At 45.6% G+C, this 24192-nt stretch overlaps 6 protein-coding genes across 8 annotated transcripts; 4 read left to right on the forward strand and 2 right to left on the reverse strand.

Annotated features, from left to right (window-relative positions):
- The first annotated feature begins 6736 nt into the window (after positions 1-6736).
- On the forward strand, positions 6737-8376 carry LOC6501538 (zinc carboxypeptidase). The gene has a single exon (XM_001955407.4). The coding sequence runs from the start codon at positions 6809-6811 to the stop codon at positions 8165-8167; it is 1359 nt and encodes a 452-aa protein (XP_001955443.1). The 5' UTR covers positions 6737-6808; the 3' UTR covers positions 8168-8376.
- Positions 8377-9898: 1522 nt separating this feature from the next.
- On the reverse strand, positions 9899-11199 carry LOC6499041 (40S ribosomal protein S3). The gene is made up of 2 exons (XM_001955408.4): positions 10989-11199; positions 9899-10733 (listed from the first exon to the last, which is right to left on the reverse strand). The coding sequence occupies exons 1-2, from the start codon at positions 11022-11024 to the stop codon at positions 10029-10031; spliced, it is 741 nt and encodes a 246-aa protein (XP_001955444.1). The 5' UTR covers positions 11025-11199; the 3' UTR covers positions 9899-10028.
- Positions 11200-11922: 723 nt separating this feature from the next.
- Positions 11923-13622, forward strand: LOC6501539 (E3 ubiquitin-protein transferase MAEA). The gene has a single exon (XM_001955409.4). The coding sequence runs from the start codon at positions 12042-12044 to the stop codon at positions 13221-13223; it is 1182 nt and encodes a 393-aa protein (XP_001955445.1). The 5' UTR covers positions 11923-12041; the 3' UTR covers positions 13224-13622.
- A 134-nt stretch (positions 13623-13756) lies between these two features.
- On the forward strand, positions 13757-15608 carry LOC6501540 (ras-related protein Rab-8A). 2 transcript variants are annotated; one of them, XM_014911611.3, is made up of 5 exons: positions 13757-13880; positions 13932-14060; positions 14417-14709; positions 14762-14875; positions 14951-15608. In XM_014911611.3, the coding sequence occupies exons 2-5, from the start codon at positions 13937-13939 to the stop codon at positions 15059-15061; spliced, it is 642 nt and encodes a 213-aa protein (XP_014767097.1). In that variant the 5' UTR covers positions 13757-13880; positions 13932-13936; the 3' UTR covers positions 15062-15608. The 2 variants fall into 2 exon arrangements, with proteins under 2 accessions (XP_014767097.1, XP_001955446.1); XM_001955410.4 differs by lacking the exon at positions 13757-13880 and having other exon boundaries at positions 13928-14060.
- A 37-nt stretch (positions 15609-15645) lies between these two features.
- Positions 15646-18990, forward strand: LOC6501541 (serine/threonine-protein kinase Nek8). Its single transcript, XM_001955411.3, has 9 exons — positions 15646-16659; positions 16723-16861; positions 16929-17212; positions 17271-17438; positions 17493-18002; positions 18062-18230; positions 18291-18476; positions 18538-18770; positions 18825-18990. The coding sequence occupies exons 1-9, from the start codon at positions 15968-15970 to the stop codon at positions 18967-18969; spliced, it is 2526 nt and encodes an 841-aa protein (XP_001955447.1). The 5' UTR covers positions 15646-15967; the 3' UTR covers positions 18970-18990.
- Positions 18991-24107, reverse strand: LOC6499040 (SAFB-like transcription modulator). Of its 2 annotated transcripts, XM_001955412.4 has the most exons (9): positions 23799-24107; positions 23201-23686; positions 23113-23140; positions 22901-23006; positions 22801-22844; positions 20870-21932; positions 20392-20541; positions 19868-20332; positions 18991-19622 (listed from the first exon to the last, which is right to left on the reverse strand). In XM_001955412.4, the coding sequence occupies exons 1-9, from the start codon at positions 23916-23918 to the stop codon at positions 19226-19228; spliced, it is 2859 nt and encodes a 952-aa protein (XP_001955448.1). In that variant the 5' UTR covers positions 23919-24107; the 3' UTR covers positions 18991-19225. The 2 variants fall into 2 exon arrangements, 1 of the variants encoding a protein (XP_001955448.1); XR_001409090.3 differs by lacking the exons at positions 18991-19622; positions 20870-21932 and having other exon boundaries at positions 20191-20332; positions 23799-24106.
- Positions 24108-24192: the final 85 nt, after the last annotated feature.

The raw sequence follows: 24192 nt of genomic DNA on the forward strand, positions 1-24192 counted from the left end.
ATTGACAATTGGGCTTGATCGGAGCCGAGAGCGAGTGATTTATGCTCCGGTCCATTTAAAGTCCGCGGCGGTTCCATAAACAAATTGTCGCCGGGCTCTCTAAATGGCCATGGCTCTCAGTGGCTGCTGCTGCTGCCATGAAATTGAGCTGTAATTGAATTGCACTGCACTGTACTCAGGATACTAGGTTCCAGTTTTTTCTCTTTCTTTATTTTTTGGCCATCTTGCAATTTATTGCACGACATTTCACAATTAAAACTCAACGACCCGCAAGCCACGTCATTAGTTTGGGCCGCAAACAAATATGGCCATGGTGTGTGTTTGTTACAAATTCAAACAATTTTACATTTGTTTTGGGCCCGTTGATAATTTGCTGAGTGACTGTGCAACAATGTTGCTGCCAATGTTTGCCCAATCATTCCAGTCGGTGCAACACATTTTGGCAGAACACACTTCCACTTGCTCGCCGAAGCGATTGATCCATAATTACCGAACTTGGCTAACGTTTTTGGGGCCAAAAATCCAATCCAAAGCCCAAAACGAAATCGAAACAGTCCGAAGACCGAGCCCAACAAGTATAAATATCATTGTCAAATGTGCTTTTAATTGATGTAGACAGGCTCCGAACACATTGGACAGCCAAGCTGGATACTTGAGTTGGTCGGACATTAGCAATAAAATATCTAATTGGCGGTCCCCTGCCCCCGATCCGACAATCGCCCGGTCCTCTTTTGATTCCCTGGCAAGATGAAATTTCATTTACAAGCCAGGCCAGCCCAGGTAATCGAGACTTTTGTTTAGTTTTTGTCGGTTTTCCGTTCGTGTGGCTTGTAGCGGCTCTATAAGGCGTGATTTATGCCTTCCAACTGAAATTTATTTCGTTTTTAATGAGTAATTTACACAAAATTGCATTAATTTGGCGGCCAAAGCCCAGGCCCGCGACAAGTCATGGCAAATTTCTGACATTTCCTTGATTTATTTGATCTGCTACTGCTGAAGCGAACGAGATTTTTCCGTAATTGTTCAATTTGAATTGACTTCATTCTTTCGGGTGTCTGGCCGCCCCAAGAAAGTGGTGCCAATTAACGCAAACATAGCCAGTTGGAGGAAAACCTGGCCTGTTGCAACGATTTCCATATCCGAATGGAGTGCAAATAGTTACAGCCCCGGGGAGATGATTTAGTGTCTAGCCATCTAAGGCTCCTACATACTCGTATGTTCACGATAAGTATGTGTATCTGCGGGATACACATTTTAATTAATATGTACAAGCCTCACCTAATGAAGCCGGCGATCCGGACAGGCCGACCAAGACGTCCAAGACGTGACCAACACGGCTGTCCGGTATTTTTGGTATTTTTACAACACCCCAGCTGCGGCCTATAAGACTCGGTGATAGACAGCATTTCCATAGCGAATGCGAAATGCTGGAAAATGGTGCGAATCCGAATCCAAATTCGAACGCGAATGCGAATGCGAATGCCATTGCAAGGTGGCTTACATTATATGGCCAAAACACCTAAGGCCATGATTTATAGGTTGTGGTAAATTAAGAAATTAAAATGATTTTATGGACAACTCGCCAACTTGCAGCTCCTGATTTTGCGACCAAAGACTGCCCAATTCCCCATCCCCTCCACTGTCACTCTGTCGAATTAATTGCCAAAATGTTTGATAAGATTATTTTTGTGCATAAGCCGCCCACGCCGCCACAACCTACACCCCCAACTACCCCAGCCCCCAAATCACCAAAAAAAAAAATATTTTCTTAATTAAAATTTTGGTTGCATGCTTGGCTTAAAATTGTGTTGCTCAAAAGGCAGCAAATTGTTGCCAGATATTAATGTGGCTTTGTAATTGGTTTTTCTCAAGTCCAAGTCACGTTAAGTCAATTAAGAGAAATGAATTTTCGTATATGAACGAATGGATGGATGGATGGCGATGCTGGTAGCACTGGCAATGCCAGTTGCATAACCCAATGCTATTGCACCAACAGGGAACTAGATACTTTTTTAAATAAACTTCTATAAATTATGTAACTAATCTCTAAGCTTCCTAGCTTCTCAATAAATATTTTATTCTAAACATTGGTGTTTCTCTCGTATTTTCAGCCAGCAGGCAACGGAATCAACGATTTATGAGCACCTTTCATAACACTTCATTAGTTACATTTTTGGTAGAATTTATAGCTCGATTGCAATAGAAAAACGTTTAACGAGCTTGTTCTGGCTCATGGGGAAACGCGGGGCAAAACCAAACCAAATTTGGCCTGTGGAGCCATCGGTGGTAACAAGTGCGTCTTCGCTTCCACTTGTCGTCGGTTTCAATGTTGCCATCACAGGAACCAATTAAATCCTAACATGCTCGAATATTTGGCGTTGCTAATAGAGTGTAAATGGAAATGTGTTCCAAGGCTGTGCCACAAATATTCTCTTCAGCAGTTGTTGCATAACTTCAAGAAGGAAATTCATTAAACTATATACAAACAGATGGAAAAACGATTTATCTCCATAAAGAAAAGAGTTTTAAAGAGTGTATTTCCTAAATTCAAAGCCTTCTCTGAACCCCATTTGGATGCAGACTGATGGAGAATGGATCCACAAATCATGTAAGCTATTCCGCGCAAGAATCGGATGGATTTTCCATCCGCACACACTCTGCAGCATTTTAAAAGGGATCCCCCAAAAAATAAGACAAAAAATCTATAAAATATGTCGAATAAAATATGGGTGAATATTGGCAAAGATATGGTCATGGCATCCCCATACACTAATCCACATTTTTAAGGGGACAGCATACAAAACTTAACAAAAAATCTAAAAAATATTTCGTTTCTGGATTTTGATGCAGATTTATGGAGAATCGATCTACAAATCGATTAAGGTATTCCGTATGGTGATTGCAGGAATCCATATATTCATCCCCATCCACTATTCCACATTTTGGAGGGGACAGCCCAGAAAACTTAAAAAAAATATAAAAAATATTTCGTTTCTGGATTTTGATGCAGATTTGTGGAGAATCGATCTACAAATCGATTAAGGTATTCCGTTTAGGAATCGGGTAAATATTGGCAAAGATATGGTCATGGCATCCCCATACACTAATCCACATTTTTAAGGGGACAGCACACAAAACTTAACAAAAAATATAAAAAATATTTCGTTTCTGGATTTTGATGCAGATTTGTGGAGAATCGATCTACAAATCGATTAAGGTATTCCGTTTAGGAATCGGGTAAATATTGGCAAAGATATGGTCATTGCAGGAAGCCATATATTCATCCCCATCCACTATTCCACATTTTGAAGGGGACAGCCCAGAAAACTTAACAAAAAATCTAAAAAATATTTCGGTTCTGGATTTTGATGCAGATTTGTGGAGAATCGATTTACAAATCGATTAAGGTATTCCGTTTAAGAATCGGATGATTTTTAGCAAAGATATGGTGATTGCAGGGATCCATATATTCATCCCCATCCACTATTCCACATTTTGAAGGGGACAGCCCAGAAAACTTAACAAAAAATATAAAAAATATTTCGTTTCGGGATTTTGATGCAGATTTATGGAGAATCGATCTACAAATCGATTAAGGTATTCCGTTTAAGAATCGGATGATTTTTAGCAAAGATATGGTGATTGCAGGGAGCCATATATTCATCCCCATCCACTATTCAACATTTTGAAGGGGACAGCCCAGAAAAATTAACAAAAAATCTAAAAAATATTTCGGTTCTGGATTTTGATGCAGATTTGTGGAGAATCGATCTACAAATCGATTAAGGTATTCCGTTTAGGAATCGGGTGAATATTGGCAAAGATATGGTCATTGCAGGGAGCCATTTATTCACCCTTATCCACTATTCCACATTTTTAAGGGGACAGCCCAGAAAAATTAACAAAAAATATAAAAAATATTTCGTTTCTGGATTTTGATGCAGATTTGTGGAGAATCGACCTACAAATCGATTAAGGTATTCCGTTTAGGAATCGGGTAAATATTGGCAAAGATATGGTCATGGCATCCCCATACACTAATCCACATTTTTAAGGGGACAGCACACAAAACTTAACAAAAAATATAAAAAATATTTCGTTTCTGGATTTTGATGCAGATTTGTGGAGAATCGATCTACAAATCGATTAAGGTATTCCGTTTAGGAATCGGGTAAATATTGGCAAAGATATGGTCATTGCAGGAAGCCATATATTCATCCCCATCCACTATTCCACATTTTGAAGGGGACAGCCCAGAAAACTTAACAAAAAATCTAAAAAATATTTCGGTTCTGGATTTTGATGCAGATTTGTGGAGAATCGATTTAAAAATCGATTAAGGTATTCCGTTTAAGAATCGGATGATTTTTAGCAAAGATATGGTGATTGCAGGGAGCCATATATTCATCCCCATCCACTATTCAACATTTTGAAGGGGACAGCCCAGAAAAATTAACAAAAAATCTAAAAAATATTTCGGTTCTGGATTTTGATGCAGATTTGTGGAGAATCGATCTACAAATCGATTAAGGTATTCCGTTTAGGAATCGGGTGAATATTGGCAAAGATATGGTCATTGCAGGGAGCCATGTATTCACCCTTATCCACTATTCCACATTTTTAAGGGGACAGCCCAGAAAAATTAACAAAAAATATAAAAAATATTTCGTTTCTGGATTTTGATGCAGATTTGTGGAGAATCGATCTACAAATCGATTAAGGTATTCCGTTTAGGAATCGGGTAAATATTGGCAAAGATATGGTCATTGCAGGAAGCCATATATTCATCCCCATCCACTATTCCACATTTTGAAGGGGACAGCCCAGAAAACTTAAAAAAAAATCTAAAAAATATTTCGGTTCTGGATTTTGATGCAGATTTGTGGAGAATCGATTTACAAATCGATTAAGGTATTCCGTTTAAGAATCGGATGATTTTAAGCAAAGATATGGTGATTGCAGGGATCCATATATTCATCCCCATCCACTATTCCACATTTTTAAGGGGACAGCCCAGAAAACTTAACAAAAAATATAAAAAATATTTCGTTTCTGGATTTTCATGCAGATTTGTGGAGAATCGATCTACAAATCGATTAAGGTATTCCGTTTAGGAATCGGGTGAATATTGGCAAAGATATGGTCATTGCAGGGAGCCATGTATTCACCCTTATCCACTATTCCACATTTTGAAGGGGACAGCCCAGAAAAATTAACAAAAAATCTAAAAAATATTTCGGTTCTGGATTTTGATGCAGATTTGTGGAGAATCGATCTACAAATCGATTAAGGTATTCCGTTTAGGAATCGGGTGAATATTGGCAAAGATATGGTCATTGCAGGGAGCCATTTATTCACCCTTATCCACTATTCCACATTTTTAAGGGGACAGCCCAGAAAAATTAACAAAAAATATAAAAAATATTTCGTTTCTGGATTTTGATGCAGATTTGTGGAGAATCGATCTACAAATCGATTAAGGTATTCCGTTTAGGAATCGGGTAAATATTGGCAAAGATATGGTCATTGCAGGAAGCCATATATTCATCCCCATCCACTATTCCACATTTTGAAGGGGACAGCCCAGAAAACTTAACAAAAAATCTAAAAAATATTTCGGTTCTGGATTTTGATGCAGATTTGTGGAGAATCGATTTACAAATCGATTAAGGTATTCCGTTTAAGAATCGGATGATTTTAAGCAAAGATATGGTGATTGCAGGGATCCATATATTCATCCCCATCCACTATTCCACATTTTTAAGGGGACAGCCCAGAAAACTTAACAAAAAATATAAAAAATATTTCGTTTCTGGATTTTGATGCAGATTTGTGGAGAATCGATCTACAAATCGATTAAGGTATTCCGTTTAGGAATCGGGTGGATATTGGTAAAGATATGGTCATTGCAGGGAGCCATATATTCATCCCCATCCACTATTCCACATTTTGAAGGGGACAGCCCAGAAAACTTAACAAAAAATCTAAAAAATATTTCGGTTCTGGATTTTGATGCAGATTTGTGAAGAATCGATCTTCAAATCGATTAAGGTATTCCGTTTAGGAATCGGGTGAATATTGGCAAAGATATGGTCATTGCAGGGAGCCATATATTCACCCTTATCCACTGTTCCACATTTTTAAGGGGACAGCCCAGAAAAATTAACAAAAAATATAAAAAATATTTCGTTTCTGGATTTTGATGCAGATTTGTGGAGAATCGATCTACAAATCGATTAAGGTATTCCGTTTAGGAATCGGGTGAATATTGGCAAAGATATGGTCATTGCAGGGAGCCATGTATTCACCCTTATCCACTATTCCACATTTTTAAGGGGACAGCCCAGAAAAATTAACAAAAAATATAAAAAATATTTCGTTTCTGGATATTTATGCAGATTTGTGGAGAATCGATCTACAAATCGATTAAGGTATTCCGTTTAGTAATCGGGTGAATATTGGCAAAGATATGGTCACTGCAGGGGGTCATATATTCATCTCCATTCACTAGTCCACATTTTGACCACCTAGAAAACTATTACTTCTATCTAGAACTTTAATAACTCTAATATTTTAAGGATTAGGAATATAAAAACTAAAATTATATATGAATTGATAAATTAACGCTTATTCAAATTTCGAAATAGGCTTTCATTGTTTCCAGGTAATCCGGCGTTCGATTATCATTATATTTTTAGATTCGTTATCTCCGTTGTTTTAAATGAGAGTGTGTGTGTCTCAGATTTGTTTGTTTCGACACAGCAACATGGAAAGAATTTAAAATTGTTTTAACTGTCGGTGAGTGAAGATGTTATCTGGATGGATTCCGCTCCAGCTGCTACTGCTCGTTCTCCTGGCGAGCGGTAGAGTTCTCCAATCTGAAGCAGCCAGCTTTTGCACCAAGGCAGATCAGTGTGCCGTAGGTGAGGAGGTCAACCCAGCTGCTAGTGTGGCCCAGGCGCGCTATGATCACACCCGGATCTACCTAGTGCAGTTAGCCAGCGAGGAACATGTGCGTTTCTTTCAAGCTTTGGAGTTGGCCAGCGACTCCTGTTCATTCATGGGTCACGCCCGAGTTCCGGGCCAAAAGCTAACCATTATGGTAACGGGCTCCAAGGTGGCGGACTTCGACGACCTAGTACACAGCTACAATGTGACCCACCGCGTCCTGAACTACAACTTCCAGGCCCTGATCGACGCCAACTATCTGGAAGTGGCTCCTGAAACCACTCCCGCTGATCAGTTCGACTGGAAAAGGTATCATCCTCTGGAGAGCATATACAACTGGTTGGAGAACTTGGCTAAGCAGCATCCCTCGGTGGTTACTCTTGTAGATCTGGGCTCCAGCACTCAGGGATTGCCCATCAAAGGAGTTAGACTTGCCTTTGGTCGCGAGAATGTCCCCAGTGTGTTTGTGGAGAGTGGAATACATGCCCGGGAGTGGATTGCCCCAGCGACAGCCACATATATTATAGATCAACTTCTGAACTCGAAGGACCCAGAAATCCGGGAAGTGGCCCGCTCCCAGAACTGGCTGATATTCCCGACTGTAAATCCCGATGGATACCGCTACACATTCGTGGGAGATCGCATGTGGCGCAAAAATCGAGCCCTCTTCGGCATCTGCCGTGGTGTCGATCTAAATCGCAACTTCCCCTTTCACTGGAACGTGACCGGAGCTAGTGGGGATCCCTGTCGCTACGATTATTCCGGGCCTTCAGCAGGCAGCGAGGTGGAAACGCAGCGGATAGTCCAATACCTGGAGCAGCACTCTCAAGCCGAAAAGATAAAGACATTTATATCCCTGCACAGCTATTCCCAGATGATCATGTTCCCCTATGGACATACACCGGATCGTGTGGAGAACTACCAGGATCTGAAAGAGATTGGACAGTTGGCGGCCCAGCGAATCAAGGATATCAGTGGACGCATCTACAAGAGCGGCAGCATCTACGAGACCATCTATCCCTCAAGTGGCGGATCAAAGGATTGGGCCCATGGCCATCTGAAGATTCCAATTACCTTCTCGTACGAGCTTCGTGGTCCGTCGGACAGCGAGGATCTGTTCATCTTGTCCGCCCGGGAGATCGAGCCCACGGCCAGCGAAGCCTTCGCCTCTCTCCAGACGATCGTGCAGGAGGCAGGGAAACGTGGCTATTACAACTGATCCGTTGCTCCTCCGGATCCAACTTGGAGAGCAACCAACCATCTGATGATGATAAATGTCGTCTGGCCTGGCAGTTCACATGAAAAACACATTACGCGCCATCGTTTCTTAATGCTAAATAATGATGGCAAAATCATGACACAAAACTTCATAATAATGTTGGTAAATCAAAGCAAATATAGTCAGACTCGAACAACCTTACAAAAATAGTTGCAACTATTACAGTTACGATGCATTGTTATTGTACCCTTGCCCCCAAATGGGGGTCCATTGGTTTTTTTGTCCGTCTGGAAATAATATATAATTCTCACTTGAATTACGGTTTTAGGTCTAGGACCTCCTCTCCTCTGTCTTAAAGCTTAAACTATCCATTAAAAATATAATTCGACCTCGTATAGAGAGAGTACCTAGTCTGCTGGGGGTTTCCAGGCTCCGTCAGAACTCAGCCTGGCAGCTGACAGGCAAGTTATGAACCTGCGCAGGCAGACAGTCAGACAGACAATATGCATGTGGCACTCTCAGACACAACAGCAACAGCTACATCATGGAGAAACAGCAACTGCAACTTGCAACTAACAACGCGTTGCTGCCGACATTGCAGACTTGTTGACGGCAATTGTCGAGTTTTTGTTTTGGTTTGGATCCGTTGTTATTGCTGGTTTTGTTGTGCAGGCCATTATAATATATAGTTAGTACGACAGGAGAGCTAATACCACCACACATGCCAGACATTGGCCGGTTAATAATGTTGCTGCTGCTGCTGCCAGTGCTTGGATTGGATGCAGGGATGCCTGATGCTGATGTTGCTGGCGATATTGATGTTGCCATAATCACGATCTAATTTATTTACAAATTGTGTTGAAATCATACGTTCAAAGTCGTGTTTAAAAGGTTCTTTATGATTTATGCCAGCGTTGAAATGCTCAGCCAAAGCACCAATAACAATAGCAAGAACAATATTGCTGTACGGGGCTGAGAAGAAAAATTTCTCACAGTCGCCGGATGGCCTGAAATTTGCTACGTCTGCTTTTATGTGCACCTAATTGATTGGGCAAGTGGACCAACTAACAGAGCCTGGTCGGTTGCAATAGTGCAACCAGGAACCGCTCAGAGTCGGCTAATTTAGATTTATGGCGCAAATCGCAACTTGATGCGTGATGCCGCCAGCTCCTCCTCTATTTTCTCCAACACCACCACTACCTCCACCTGGGTGAGTGTTGCATGCGGCCATTTGTCATCGGGCGAGGATCGTGTACTGCAGCTGCGATTTCAGGCACGATGCCTGAACCCAACCAACATGAAACCTCTTTCTCTCGGCTTCGCTTGAAATCTTGCAAATGTTGATAAATTGAACGATTGTTGATCTTTACGCTGCAATTGCCCGGAGCCGTGTCACTGTGCCAGCTTGAAAATAAACATATCAACGTGATAAATAAGAGGTCCATAAGCGAGCCGGGTTATCAGGGAACCGGACACTCATGTAACCAAAGGACAGCCTCATAAATCAACAGGCTCTTTTCTCGAAGAGCGAAAAACAAAAAATTGAACAAAATGTGAGCCGTTTTAATCGCTGATTTCCGCTTCACAAGAAATGAAAATAAAGCCAAAATAAAAGTAACACAAAAATGCGGCAAACAGGTTTGCGGACAACAATCGGAACAATCACAACTTTGGGATTAACCCTCGCGCGCTCTACACTGCACTGCACAAAAGCGCTTCTCTAACTCGACATTTACTTGATATTACTTATTGGTTGTGTTTATTGAATTATATGGGTTGGTTTTGTTTTTCTCTGTCGTTTTGTTTGTATTTGAGGGCAACTCTGCACTAGTCGCTCATTGGATGAACAGTAAAACTAGGTTTACAAAACTTTCGCCTCGGACAGATCGTCCAGGGGCTTGCTGGGTGGCGGGATCTTGTACTCCGTCTCGGGTGTCTCGTAGATCTTCTCCTCCTTGGGCTCCACCACGGACACGTTGTCGGGCAGCGGCTTCTTGGGGCCAATCTTGTTCTTGGGATCGTAGGGCAACATGATCTTGACCTTGATTCCGAGCACACCCTGGCGCAGCAGGACGTGACGGGTGGCGGTCTCGACGTAGTCGTTGCACGGATCACCAGAGTGGATCATCAGGCCATCGACGAACTTCATCGACTTGGCACGCTGGCCACGCAGCTTGCCGGAGACGACGACCTCGCAGCCCTTGGCTCCAGACTCCATGATAAAACGCAGCACACCGTAGCAGGCACGACGGACGGCCAATCCTCCGGTGAGCTTGTAACGCAGCGACTCAGCCTGGGCGATGGCGCAGAGGCCACGGGTGGCGACCTTCTCGGCGTATAGCTCAATGCGGCCAGTCTCGAAGTTGAAACGCTTCTGGACCATGGCAGTCAGCTCGCGAATGCGACGACCCTTCTCGCCCAGGACTTGCTGGGTCTTAGTGGCCATGATGATGATCTCCGTGCGGGACGGGGTCACACGCACCTCCACGCCGGAGTAGCCATCCTCAGCGAGCTCGCGGGTCAGGAACTCGTTCAGCTCGGCCTTGAAGATTCCGTCGGAGACGAACTGAAATCGAAATGGAAACCGTTATTATCACCTATCCGTAGAACATGTAGACGTTTTGTTATTATTTGCTTGTTGCCCGAATAGCTCCACGCTGCTCCATACGAATTTCGACGCCCAGTAGTTTGAGGTTAGTCCCGATGGACAGCTAATTTCTCATTTTCCCGGCGTTTCTTTCACATAACTTCGAACGTATAATGACCGACGGGTGCGGTGGATCATTTCAGCCATTTCCCAGGGCATTTTTCCCCAAATTACCTTGCGTTTCTTTGAAATTGGCAGGCTGGCGTTCATTTTGACGACTCGCACGGAAACGTGGTAAGCAGAAAAGAGGGAGCCAGAGCTGCCAGAGTTGCCAGTAGAGCCAAAAGCGTTGCCAGAAGATCAAATTTTAAGCGGTTGCCAGACTTCACACTGTTATCGATAGTTTACTGAGTAAACTTTATTCTTATAAGAACTTGCTCGATGACAACCCTAAAAATTTGTGTGACAGTTGTTAAACTTGTAAAAGTTTAAGTCATGAGCGGCAAAATTTTGGAAAGAATTTATACACTTATTTGAAAACAAAATACAAAACTCTGCCCTCAGTCTTAGTAATGTTTTTATTTTTTTTACCACAAACTTCGGTTCTTGGATTTAAACGACAATGACACTATACCGCAAGACAAAGAATCAATCTTGGGTAGCTCTAAAAACTTAAATATCTGTAAGCTATAACTATAATAAACTTTATTTTACTACTCTTTTTTTAGTTTTGTATTTTATCCTAATCAACTTTATTGGGTTTGACAACGTTAAACAATCGTTTTGAGGAATTTTTTAATTTAATATTCATTTAAAACTTTAAGACATTTCCAAAGCTTATTTTAAACTTATCTCTTGTGTTTTGTGTTTGTTTTTAAAATTATATTTTCTTAACAGCTGGCTTCCACCTATCAGCTGTTATAGTGAGTTAACAGTTATCAGTACCCTGGCAAGGGCTGCCATCTCTTTTATGGAAAATCAAGCTAGTCTAGCGGAAAATTAAATTTTCACCTTAATAGAGCTTAACCGAAAATGTTAATAGTCGGAGCTTTTTGTTAAGTTATAAACCTACAACTTTATTATGGATTTTTCAGAAACTAATTATGTACGCTTCATACCAATTGATACATAAAAGTATTATCAGCGAAAAAGTACTTGACACGGCATCTCTATTCCCTAGGAGAATGGCAACTCTCTCGACCACAAAAGCAAAACAAAGCAAGGCAAACGCAATTGCGTCTCACACTAGAGGATAAAACCAATTTAGATCGCTCTTGGAAATCAAAAATGTCGGAAATTAAGGCGTTGGAGCACGCCACCCTCAAGGTGCCATACGAGATGTTGAACAAGCGCTTCCGTTCTGCACAGAAGATCATCGACCGAGAGGTGGACCAAGTAACAAATGTATCAAGGCAAGTGGAAAAGGCTCTAGAGGCGGAGGGCCCCATACTGGCGGATGTGACCAAACTGATGGGCAACGTGGCCCAGAAGCTGCAGGTACTCAAGCGAAAGGCCGAGGAGAGCATTGCTGACGAGTTGAGCGTGACACAGATTTGCAAACGCAAGCTAGAGCATCTCAAGGGCATAACGCCCCCGAACAGTGTGACTGGGGACCTCTGGCAGGGGTCGGTGGACCAGTGGAAGCGCATTCGGTTAGATCGCTTGGTCATCGAACACTTGCTGCGCATGGGCTACTATGAAACGGCCGAGGAGCTGGCTGCCAGATCGGATGTGCGCCACCTTACTAACCTGGACATCTTCCAGACCTCTCGCGAAGTGGAGGATGATTTGGCCAACCACAGCACAACCAAATGTGTCCTGTGGTGCATCGACAACAAGTCAAAACTGCGTAAAATCAACTCTACAATTGAATTCAGTCTGCGGGTGCAGGAATTCATTGAGCTGGTGCGTCAGAATCAACGTTTTGAGGCGGTGAAGCACTCGCGACGTTACTTCCCCGCTTACGAGAAGACGCAGCTCAACGAGATCTGCCATGTTATGGCTCTTCTGGCGTACCCAGCCGACACCGAGGTGGAGCACTACCGCAAGTACATGGACCCTCAACGCTGGCAACAGCTGGTGCTTGACTTCCGCCATGAGAATTACCGTCTCTTCCAACTATCGACCACCTCCGTCTTTTCGGCAGCCGTACAAGCTGGACTCTCGGCCCTGAAGACACCCCACTGCTACACCCAGACCTGCCGCAACCTTAACTGCCCTGTGTGCCAGGAGGATCTCAACCGTATCGCCCTCAAGCTGCCATATTCGCACTGTGTCCAGAGCAGGCTTATCTGCCGCGTGACGGGCATGCCCCTCAACGAGCACAACCAGCCGATGATGCTGCCCAACGGGCAGATATTCGGTCAGATGGCTTTGCCGGACATCACCAAAGACGACGGCACCGTGACCTGTCCGGTGACCAACACCAAGTTCTCTAACCCCAAGATCGAAAAGGTCTTTGTGATGTAAGGGGCCTGAGCTAAGATAATCTCTGATGGTCACCCCATAAATTAAGCAATGTCTACTTTATTTTTGAACATGTAACTCCATATCTATTTCGTACACCTATGACTTATACTATTACTATTAATATTATTATTGATAAGCGACGCAGAGGCCACGTTCGCCCTCGATTTGAATTCCGATTCCGATAGGTTTTGGTTGACTTTTGCTGCTGCGCCGGCGCAGGTCTATTGATTGATTGAGTCCACATCCATGGACGACTGGTTGGTGGCAGCGCAGTCAGTGCGTCGTGGTTGATTCACGCGAACGGCGTAATTCGACTCCTCCGAAGAAGTGGCACACTATGCACATCTAACACCACTCATATATTATATCAAATAAAGGTTAAATCGTATGAACTAAGCAGATAGCTCGTCTTGTCAATTAGCAATTGGATTGTTTTCGTGCTCGTTGTGCTCATTGTAGTCGTGAAAATTTGCAGCAAATCTGTGTGACGGCGCTGCAGTTCTAGGCGGAACAGCTGCGAGCAACAACAAACAAGCAGATCCAGCGGATACATAAACAAGCGCAGCAACCCGCTGCAACCCCTCGGAAACAAACCGAACGCCAACCCACCACCGCCACCACACTATCGCCAGCACCACCAATAATAACAGCCCATCTGTAACCGAAAACCTCCGCAATTAATATTAGTACTGAAATCCACGATTCTAGGCAACATGGCACTGGACTTTGTGGCCACCTATAAGGTTCTGGTGCTGGGCGACTCCAATGTGGGCAAGACCTGCATCGTCCACAGATACTGCGATGAGAAGTACTACGACACATACATCTCCACCATAGGTAAGTGGTCCAAACAACAGCATGAAAAATAGTAGTATTCTTGAATCTCCTGACTTTTATTAAATATTTGGGTTAATAACTGAAATATCTTTTTCAAAATGTATTATAATTATTCGAAAATTGTGGAATATATTTCTTGAAACTATCCACTTTAAGAAGTATATTTATGAAGTTTCAGTCCTGAATAAATTTATTTCTATGTATTTTTCTGAAGATTATTTCCAAAAGATTTATATTTCTTAAATTAGAGAATCCCTTTTTCAATGCTATTTTTCCACCAAAAACTGTACACGTTCATTTCTACCGACACACATGCATGTACAACACTATCTTCATCCCATTTTATCTCCTCACAGGCATAGACTTCAAGCAGAAACTGATTAACCTCGATGGGGTGCCCATAAAACTACAAATCTGGGACACGGCTGGGCAGGAGAGATTCCGGACACTGACAACGGCGTACTATCGCGGTGCGATGGGCATCCTGCTCATGTACGACGTGACCAACCTAGAGAGCTACAATAACCTGTCCTACTGGTTGCGCAACATCCAGGAGAATGCCTCTCCGGACGTGGTCAAGGTGTTGGCGGGCAACAAATGCGAATGCTCATCCACTCAGCGCATGGTGGACAAGGAGCGGGGCGAGAAGGTAAGCAGACAAATCGTAAAAAATTCTAATTAACTCCGTAAATCTTTTACAGATTGCCGAAAACTTCGACATGCCCTTCTTCGAGGTCTCTTGCAAGTCAAACATCAATATTGAAGATGCGTTTCTTTCCCTGGCCCGCAAAATCCGCGAACAAAGGGAGAGGCGGGTGAGTTACATTCCTCTCTAATACCTTTATCTAATGCTGATTTTTAATAAACTCTTCCCTTCTTGACCCTTCCAGGGTGATAACTTTGACAACGACGAGAGCAAAGACAAGAAATCGCCTGGATCGAATGGCCTCGGCACCTTCAGTCTTGGGAGTCTTTCCGGCGAGAACCGCTGCACCTGCTAAACACTCATTGATGGATTACGATGTGATCGCAACCGCAAACCGCAAATCGCAAAACAGCAGACCTGAACCAGTTGTCCAAAGCCAAGTTCGTGCTGGGATCACGTTTTAAATGCCAACCAGTTGAGGTTCAGTCTGTGGACTCGCGATTCAGAATGTGCATTTTAAGGTACACATAGTCCAAGAGAACATAGCATAAATATTTTAGCATATTCCTGCAAATACATACGGTCGATTATACATGCATATTGTCTCGATTCCAATAATTATAATCTTATGCTAAATACATTTATACTCGTAAGAAATTGAACCACGATTTTATGGATGCAAGGCTGGTGTGTGATGATACTAGAATTGGAGCTTATTTCGGGGCTTATTCAACACGTTAGATCTTATTCGAAAGTGATGTCTAAAGAAGTACTTGTGTAGGACTCACTCTTCACTGCTTCCTATCTTAGAATCTTTATCTTTTGATTTGCTTGTAAATCCTGTGTGTAAAAATTGACTTATTTTGATTGAATAAATTGGTTTTGTATATTTAAAAATTTTACCTAATCAAGCTTTAATTACTACAGCTACTGTTGAGATTTATAATTTGTCGGATGACTGGCTATATCCCTGACTCTCCTTGTCCACAAACCCCCAAATTGCTATTGATTTTGATCACTTTTCCACTCAAATTGTTAATGGCATTATCCTGCCACTGGGGCTGTCCAATTAGCAAACCCATTGATAACATTGGCTTAGACAGGTGCCCCCACTCCCTGACCACATGGTCGAGTCCCCCCACGGGCGCCTAGCAACCGCTTTTGACCACAACTTCGATCCAAAGGACAATTATACAATAGACAGGACACGGTTCGATTTTGAACGGCAGAGTGGCAGGTTGTGTCCGTGCGCAGGAAGGCAATGAAGAAGTTCCGCGCCAAGGCGAGCTCCCTGCCCATCTTCAACGGTCGGATAACCGACACCACCACCCTGACCACCTCATCACTGCAGCTGCCGCTGGGCCAGGTCCCGCCGAGGAAGCCCTCCACCTGCACCCGGGTACTGCCCACAGTGTTCACCATCACTGACGGCACCACTGGAGCGGCTAGTACCTCTCTGGCCGAGGCCATGTCCAGCAGCAAAAGTCAGGGCCCGTCGTCCGGCAAGCAGGAGAACCTCCTGCAACTTGAGGTCCCGAGGGAGGACACCCTGGCTGTAATAGGACCCGAGCTGGCTAACTATGAGAAAGTGCGAGTGGTGGGTCAGGGATCCTTTGGAATCGCCATCCTCTACCGCCGCAAGTCTGACGGCCACCAGATTGTTTTTAAGCAGATAAATCTCAGTGAACTGACCCCACCCGGCCGAGATCTGGCCATGAATGAGGTGGATGTGTTCTCCAAGCTGCACCATCCCAATATAGTCAGCTATCTGGGAAGCTTCATCAAGGATAATACACTGCTCATTGAAATGGAGTACGCGGATGGAGGGACTCTGGCCCACATCATAGCCGAGCGCCAGGGCAAAGTTCACTTTCCGGAGAGGTATATCATCGCCGTTTTTGAACAGATTTCCAGTGCAATAAACTATATGCATTCTGAGAACATCCTCCATCGGTAAGAGCTTTAGTTTTTATCTGAAACAGTTTAAAATTTAAATATTTTTGTTCCTTTCATTAGAGATCTTAAAACAGCCAATGTCTTTCTGAACCGACGTGGCATCGTGAAGATCGGGGACTTTGGGATTTCCAAGATAATGAACACAAAAATCCATGCCCAGACTGTGCTGGGCACTCCCTACTACTTCAGCCCGGAGATGGTACTTTACTGGACTATAATCTTCCATGGACCCGTTGTAAGATCACTTTTTTTCTTCTTGATTCCAGTGCGAGGGCAAGGAGTACGACAACAAGAGTGACATTTGGGCTCTGGGATGCATCCTGGGCGAAATGTGCTGTCTGAAAAAGACTTTCGCCGCATCCAATCTGTCCGAGCTGGTCACCAAGATAATGGCAGGGAACTACACACCCGTGCCCTCGGGTTACACTTCCGGACTACGCAGTCTCATGTCCAACCTGCTCCAAGTAGAAGCTGCCAGACGACCCACTGCCTCCGAGGTGCTAGTCTATTGGATTCCATTGATATTCCGAAGTTTGGGGAAGAATAAGGGGTGAGTGGCTCCAGAAAGATACTCTTATTAAAAGGACTTATTAGAAACCCTTACTTAGGTATTCCTACGAGGAAGACGCTAGCGGTGGCAATCTCCTGGCGGCTACTGCACCCGGCGCCGTCCACAGCAGTGTGTCTTTGGAGCTGGAACTGCCCACGGCTCAGACGGAAACGAAGCAGCTGATGAGCGCCGATACAGCAGCGCCTCACGAGATCCTCGAAAAAAGGTAACCGCTCCTCGGAAGCTGAAAGTAAATCTCTAATCCAGATGCCTTCCCCAGATCCGTTCTCTACCAACTGAAGGCCTTTGGAACCTGCTTCAGCATGGCGCCCATCCAGCTGCCCCCGAAAGCTGTCATCGTGGATGTGGCCATGTCCGACTCACATTTCGTGGTGGTGAACGAGGACGGATCGGCCTATGCCTGGGGAGAAGGTACCCACGGCCAGCTGGGTCTCACCGCCCTGGAGGCTTGGAAGCACTACCCCAGTCGCATGGAGAGTGTTCGCAATTACCATATTATCGGAGCCTGCGCCGGCGACGGCTTCTCCATCCTGGTCACCCAGGCGGGCAGCTTGCTCAGTTGCGGCAGCAACGCCAATCTAGCCTTGGGGCACGATGAGCAGCGCAACTACCATAACCCCAAGCTAGTGGAACGCCTGGCGGACGTGCGGGTGGAGCAAGTCGCTGCCGGATTGCACCATGTCCTGGCCCTTAGTCGCGAGGGAGCTGTGTATGTGTGGGGCACAAGTCTGTACGGAGCTCTGGGACTGGGAAACTACCAGCAGCAGCAGTGAGTTCCAATCCATAATTTCTAAACAGATAGTTCTATGTTATTATTCCTCCCCGAAGAAAATTCCCCCAAAAGATCCTACTCTCCCATGTGAAGACCAAGCCATCGAAAATATTTTGTGGCCCGGACACTTCCGCCGTACTTTTCACCAACGGAGAGATTCATGTTTGCGGCTGCAATGACTATAACAAGTTGGGTTTCCAGAGAACCGGAAAGATAACAGCCTTTGTGGGTTCCAGAGTGCCAAAAATCCTGAAGTTAATAACTTAGAGGATTCTTGTTTTGTAGAAAAAGGTCCAATTGCCGCACAAGGTCGTCAAGGCCTGCTTCTCCTCCACGCATTCAGTGTTCCTGGTGGAGGGAGGATATGTCTACACCATGGGCCGAAATGCGGAAGGGCAGCGCGGGATCAGGCACTGCAATGCGATGGATAATCCCACCATGGTGGAGTCCATCAAAGCCCGCTACATTGTGGTTGGTAACTGGATCAGTCCTAACTAATAGGAATCTAAAATGGTTACTATTTCTCCATTAGAAAGCCAACTGCAACGACCAGTGCACCATTGTTGCCTCGGAGGACAATATCATCACAGTGTGGGGAACCCGTAATGGCCTGCCCGGCATTGGTTCCACCAACAGCGCTCTGGGGCAGGAGATTTTCACCCACAGCACCGAGCTGGAGCTGGGCAACAACACGGCGGCGTTCACCAACTTCCTGGCCTCGGTGTACAAGTCCGAGTTGATACTGGAACCTGTGGACATTTTGGCGTAAATAGTACTTTCTTCCCATCATCTTCCAATTAAAAATCGAATCTCTCTTAGTCTCTATTCGTCCAAGGAGCAGTGCGACCGCGGATACTACGTGCAGGTCCATGAGGTCTATCCCCTGGCCCACAGTGTCCTCGTTCTGGTGGACACCACCACACCGCTCATCGCCTCCTACGAGGGCGAATGCCCCCCCGCATAATGAAAGCATTCAAGACCTGTGTATGTTTGTCATATATTGTATTATTAGTAATACATTTATTGGATCAAAATGTAATTGTAGAATCTTAAACTACAACTAAAACGAACTAAAATAGAAAGTAGCGTCTGGACGCGCTTTTTGGGAAAGGTCTATCAGTGTGGTTGGTGTGGTGCTTGACGGGGAAGGCAGACAATTATGTTTACGTTACGATGCATAGTTCTTATTGGCTGGGGCGAGGGGGGAGAAATGCACGCTCCTAGTAGCGGGACACCTGACCACCGTATCGGTCTTGCGCGGGCCGGCTACCTCCGTACATGCCACCAGCGCCGCCGGTGCCGCTGTTGCCCTGGTAGCCGCTAGAGCGATCGTTGTAGCCACCGCGATCGAAGCGACCTTGAGCCTGCACCGGACGCCAGCTGTTGTCGTCGACGGCGGCGGACTTCTGCCACGAGTTGTTGCTATGCATGTTCGAGGATAGGCCGTTGTTGCCGTAAGACTTCATTGCATTGCCGCCACCGCCGCCGCCGCCGCTGCTGCCGAGATGGGAGCTGCCACTGCCGCCGCCGGAGGACGGTGCCCAGATATTCACGTTGTTTGCGTTGCTGCTGTAGCCACCCCCGCCGCTGCTCGAATTCTCATAGCGCTTGTTTCCCCTAAAATTAGTCGACAGAAAGGATATGCAAGTGAGTAATAGGACTTCATAGGAGTGAAGCTGAAAAGCAAAACATAACTTACAATTAAAAAACATTCTGACAGACTCAAACAGAACCCAAAAATAATTAAATTTAACATACTTTATTTTTTTTTAGTCGTGTAGAATAGAAACTCGAACTCGTGTTAGATTATAAACAAAAAAAAAAACATAAATAACCAAAGGTGTATAGAATCTTGCACTTACAGGCTGTGGGTGTCGTCGCGTCTGTAGTTGGAGGAGTTGCCGCGGTCCGACTCGTTGTAACGCCCACCGCTGCCGCCTCCGCCGCCGCCGCTGGTGTTGTTCTTGTGGACGTAGGATCCGGCCCCGCCTCCGGAGTTGTTCTTGTGTAGGTAGGAGCTGCTGGAGCCACCGGCGGTGCCGGCGAGTGGAAGGTGACGAACCTCCACCTCCCGCTTATAGTCATCGCGCTTGCTGGACGACGAGTAGTCGTGCTTAGAACTGGATCCGCTGTAGTCGTTGCCACTCGAACGCTTATTGGGCACGTTGGAATAGTCGTCCACTGCTCCGCGCTTGGAGCCGGAGGAGCTTCCGTAGTCGTTGCGCTTGTTGCCGTAGTCCAGGCGCTTGTTGGAGCTGGAATAGTCATCCAGGCCGCGCTTCGAAGACGACGACGAACCGTAGTCATCGTGCTTCTTATCGTAAGTGCTGGAATATAATTTATATTAATTTGGGGTTATTAAAGTCCAGGTTAGCAAGCCACTCACCTGCGAGAGCTGACTAGATTGGCATCGAATCTGGGTGGCGGTGGGGCCTCAAAAATAGCCGTACGCTTGCGGTCAGATACGTCTCCGTAGCGGTCGTCGGAGCGCTTGGCTACGCCGCGCTTGCCAGTATCGTCACGGGACTCCATAATCCTGTTCGGGTGATTCGACAAGAGCGAAAGGAAGAGAGATGGAAGAGAAGAGGGATTCGGTTAGTTGAAAGTTAAATCGAAGAAGCTATATAGGAGGGTAGGGGCCTGGCCTCACAGCGAGACTCTATACTAGGATGCATTTGCCTATCAACGTTCCGTTTTGAAGCAGTTTTGGTTGAAGAAACAACGTGGAGGCTGCAACTTAACACACTAATTACACGGACAAATGCTTTTCGAAAATTACAAAATAAATATGTATAGATAGATAGGTATATATCAGTGGTGTTTGACCGCAAACGGTATTCATTGTTTTGTTTTTGTTAGCATACTTCATCTGTTGCCGCTTCAGTTCGAGGCGCTCCAGCTCGATTTTCTCGCGCTCCAGCTTCTGGCGCTCCCGTTCCATGCGCAGCAGCTCGGCCTTCTCCCGTTCGAGCCGCTCCCTCTCGATGGCCAGTTTACGCCGCTCCTCGGCCAGACGTTCCTCCTCAAGGCGCTGGCGTTCGCGTGCCTCCCGCCGCCTGCGCTCCTCCTCGCGCAGTTCCCGTTCCCTCTCCCTCAAACGCTGGCGTTCGCGTTCCTCCCGGATCTTCTGGTAGGACAGCATCTCGCGTTGGCGCCGCTCGCGCACCCGCTGCCGCTGCTGGATCTCACGATCCACGTCACGGGGATTACGCCCGTTGACACGATTGTGACCAGACCGCTCGCGATCGTGGCGCTGCCGGTCCTGACTGACGGCGGACTTGTCCCGCTTGCTGCGATCCCTGCTAGTGTTGCTACCCTCACCCTTGCCCTCACGCTTGGAGTCGCCACTGTTGGACTTGTCGTCGCCGCCACCGCCGCCGGCTCCGCTGCTTCCATCGCCGCCCTTCTTGTCATCGGTGCCAGAGCTGGCGCCCTTGCTGTTGCTGGACTTCTCATCCTTCTTCTTGCTGGAGGAGTCCCCTTGGGTCTTGCCTTTGCCATCCTTGGTGCTGGAGGTTCCGCCAATCTCGTTCTTGGTGCGCTCCACTGAAATGATACGTCCGTGCAGCTCGGTACGATGCAAGTTATCGATGCAACGAGAGGCATCCCCAGAGGAGGACATTGTCACGTATCCGTAGCACCGGGTACCCGGGGTGCGAGTGTTGGTTACCACCTTGGCGCCGATCACCTTGCCGAACTTGGAAAAGATCGCCTTCAGGTCGCTGGCCCGCGTCAATGTGGATAGGCCGGAGACCCAAAGATTGCGCGACAGCGTCGACTGCTTATTGCTGTTGCTTGAGTTGGAGGCAGCCCCGCCACCAGTGCCTGCGTTCGATCCTGATCCTGAGCCGGAACCCGAACCGGATCCGGACTTGCTGCCAGTGGCACTCGATGAGGCACCAACTGCTGCTGCTGTCGATGATTTTTCTGCAAGTTCCATGTAAATAATAATATTGGAAGAGAGTTATGGTCAGAGCATTGAGTGGCTGTAACTGGTTAACTGTTTTGTTTTTTTATGATACGATCTTTAAGGGAAGCATGTTGTGAACGCACACATTCTGTAGCTGCTGCTGATGTTGGAGTTTAGAGCGAAATCGCAAGTAATTACCGACAAACGACACCTAACGCAGCAAAGAGAGTGTGAATTTGATTGAGTTCCGGCGGGATGTCCTTGATTGTGGGTGGAGGGATCCAGGATATGGGAAGATAGGGAAAAAGTTCATCCCGGATTCGGGCCCGGGGCACATCAGTGTTTTCCATTCCAACTTAACGTACTCGTTCCTTGAAGTCTGGCACGTCTCCGTTGTGTTGTTTTGGGAGGAATTCCAGTAGAAAGCCTGCGAGGAGCAATCACATTCCAGGTTTCTTCCAGTTATTCTGAAGCATGCTTTTTGTTTAGGGACCATCGTTAATTCATTTCATAAAAGAAACAATGGTCGCTGCAGTCCGAATTTGTTCTCCCATTTAGTTGATAATTTTCAGCCATCAGTCCTGCATTAGTGATTAGTTTTTGAAACCATTTCCACCGAAGCAAACGCAGGAAATAAACTTCTGTCGCAGGTTTCATTTCAGAGTCCATCGACGGCCAGTCGCTTCATCGTCCTCGTCCTCGTCCTTGTCCATGTCCCAACCAAATCCACACTCTCTCGCTCTCACTTAGCACATTTCCTATAGATTTCTTTATGATTTTCAAGTTTATCGACTTTAGTCTGATCATGCTTAGTCCGAACACTCCTAACGCAAAACCTTTCGACCAAACCGAACTTATCCATGCTTTAATTGCAACATAAATTACCTTTGTCGTCCTTTTGGTTCGAAGATTTTCCAGATTTTGAATCGCTGTTGAGAATGAATAGTTATGAGTATTTCCAAGGCACTTCTTAATAACTATTTACCTGGCATCTCGTTTGTCAGAAGTTTTCTCATCCTTTTTCTTGGAGCGCGCGCTCTCGTCACTCTTCTTATCGGCGTCTTTGGAGCTGGACTTGGCAGCCGGTTTAACTGCAAATTATTGTTGCGATATTAAAATTAATTCTTTTAACAAAATATTACTAGCTATAGCATCAAAATCTAGTTCTCATTGTGAAGCAATTAGCAAGTAGCTCACCCGATTTAATAGACTTGTCGTCGGGAGCCTGCAATTTAGATAAATTGGATGAGAATCATCAATGGAAATGAGGGTCGTTTTCAATTACCTCGTCGTGGAGCAGCTTCTGTTCGTCCTCACCAATTGTTAGGTTGATGGACTCGTCGTTGTCCATGTTGACGGTATCGCCGGTATTCTCCTCCTCTCCCTGAATGCCAGCGGTGCCATTGTTCTCGGCCTCCTCCTGAGCCTCCCCCTCGGCCTCGGCCTCTCCCTCGCCATCACCATTCTGATTCTCTTCGTCGTATTCCTCTTCGTCCTCCTCATCATCGTCATCGAGAATCACACACACATCGTCAACATCGCCCACCTGGTCGATCTCGTGCCCATCTTCATCGGCGTGATGGGCAAAGTCGCTGCCGTTCTCGTAGTCATCCCCCTGCTGAGTGTGCTCCTCCTCCTCGACGTCGAGGGGCTCCTCCTTGATCTTAATGTCGGCCAGAGGCTCCTTCATGGGCATTGGGAGGGGCTTCTTGCCTCTAACCCCAACAGTAATCTGGTGAGTAGCCGGGTCATGGCCCTCCTCTTTTAATGCCTGAAAAGTTACGTGACTCATGTAAATAGGGCGAAAGTGCTACTGAAGTGAGCGGATTTCCATCTAGAACAGGGATTAACTGAAGCGTGTGACCGGGCGCTAGTGCACTCACCTTTTCCAGGCGGTCGATGAGCGCCGCCTTCGGGCCCACCGTCTCCAGCTTGCGCTTTTCCAACTCTGCCTTCAAGTCGCACACGCGCAACTCGCTTATTTTCTTGCCTGTTTCCGGCATTCTCAATTGCTTTAGATCACTGGGTCAGTATTTAGATGTTTAAAAACCACTTGCACGCCTCGAAAACCGGGGAAATTTGTCTTGAATAAAATTTTCTCAGCTCGTCGGGCAACGTGTGAAAAATCGCTTGTCAAATAGCCAGACGAACTTATACATACACGAATAGGGTTGTCAACTGACTGGGGAAAATGGGAAAACCGATAGGATTAGAAAATGGCGACGATAAAATTTCACCCCGCATACTTAGTTCTCATACAAAATATTAAAGCAAAAA

This window comes from Drosophila ananassae, chromosome 2L, assembly GCF_017639315.1.
Source record: "Drosophila ananassae strain 14024-0371.13 chromosome 2L, ASM1763931v2, whole genome shotgun sequence".
Classification (NCBI taxonomy): Eukaryota; Metazoa; Arthropoda; class Insecta; order Diptera; family Drosophilidae; genus Drosophila; species Drosophila ananassae.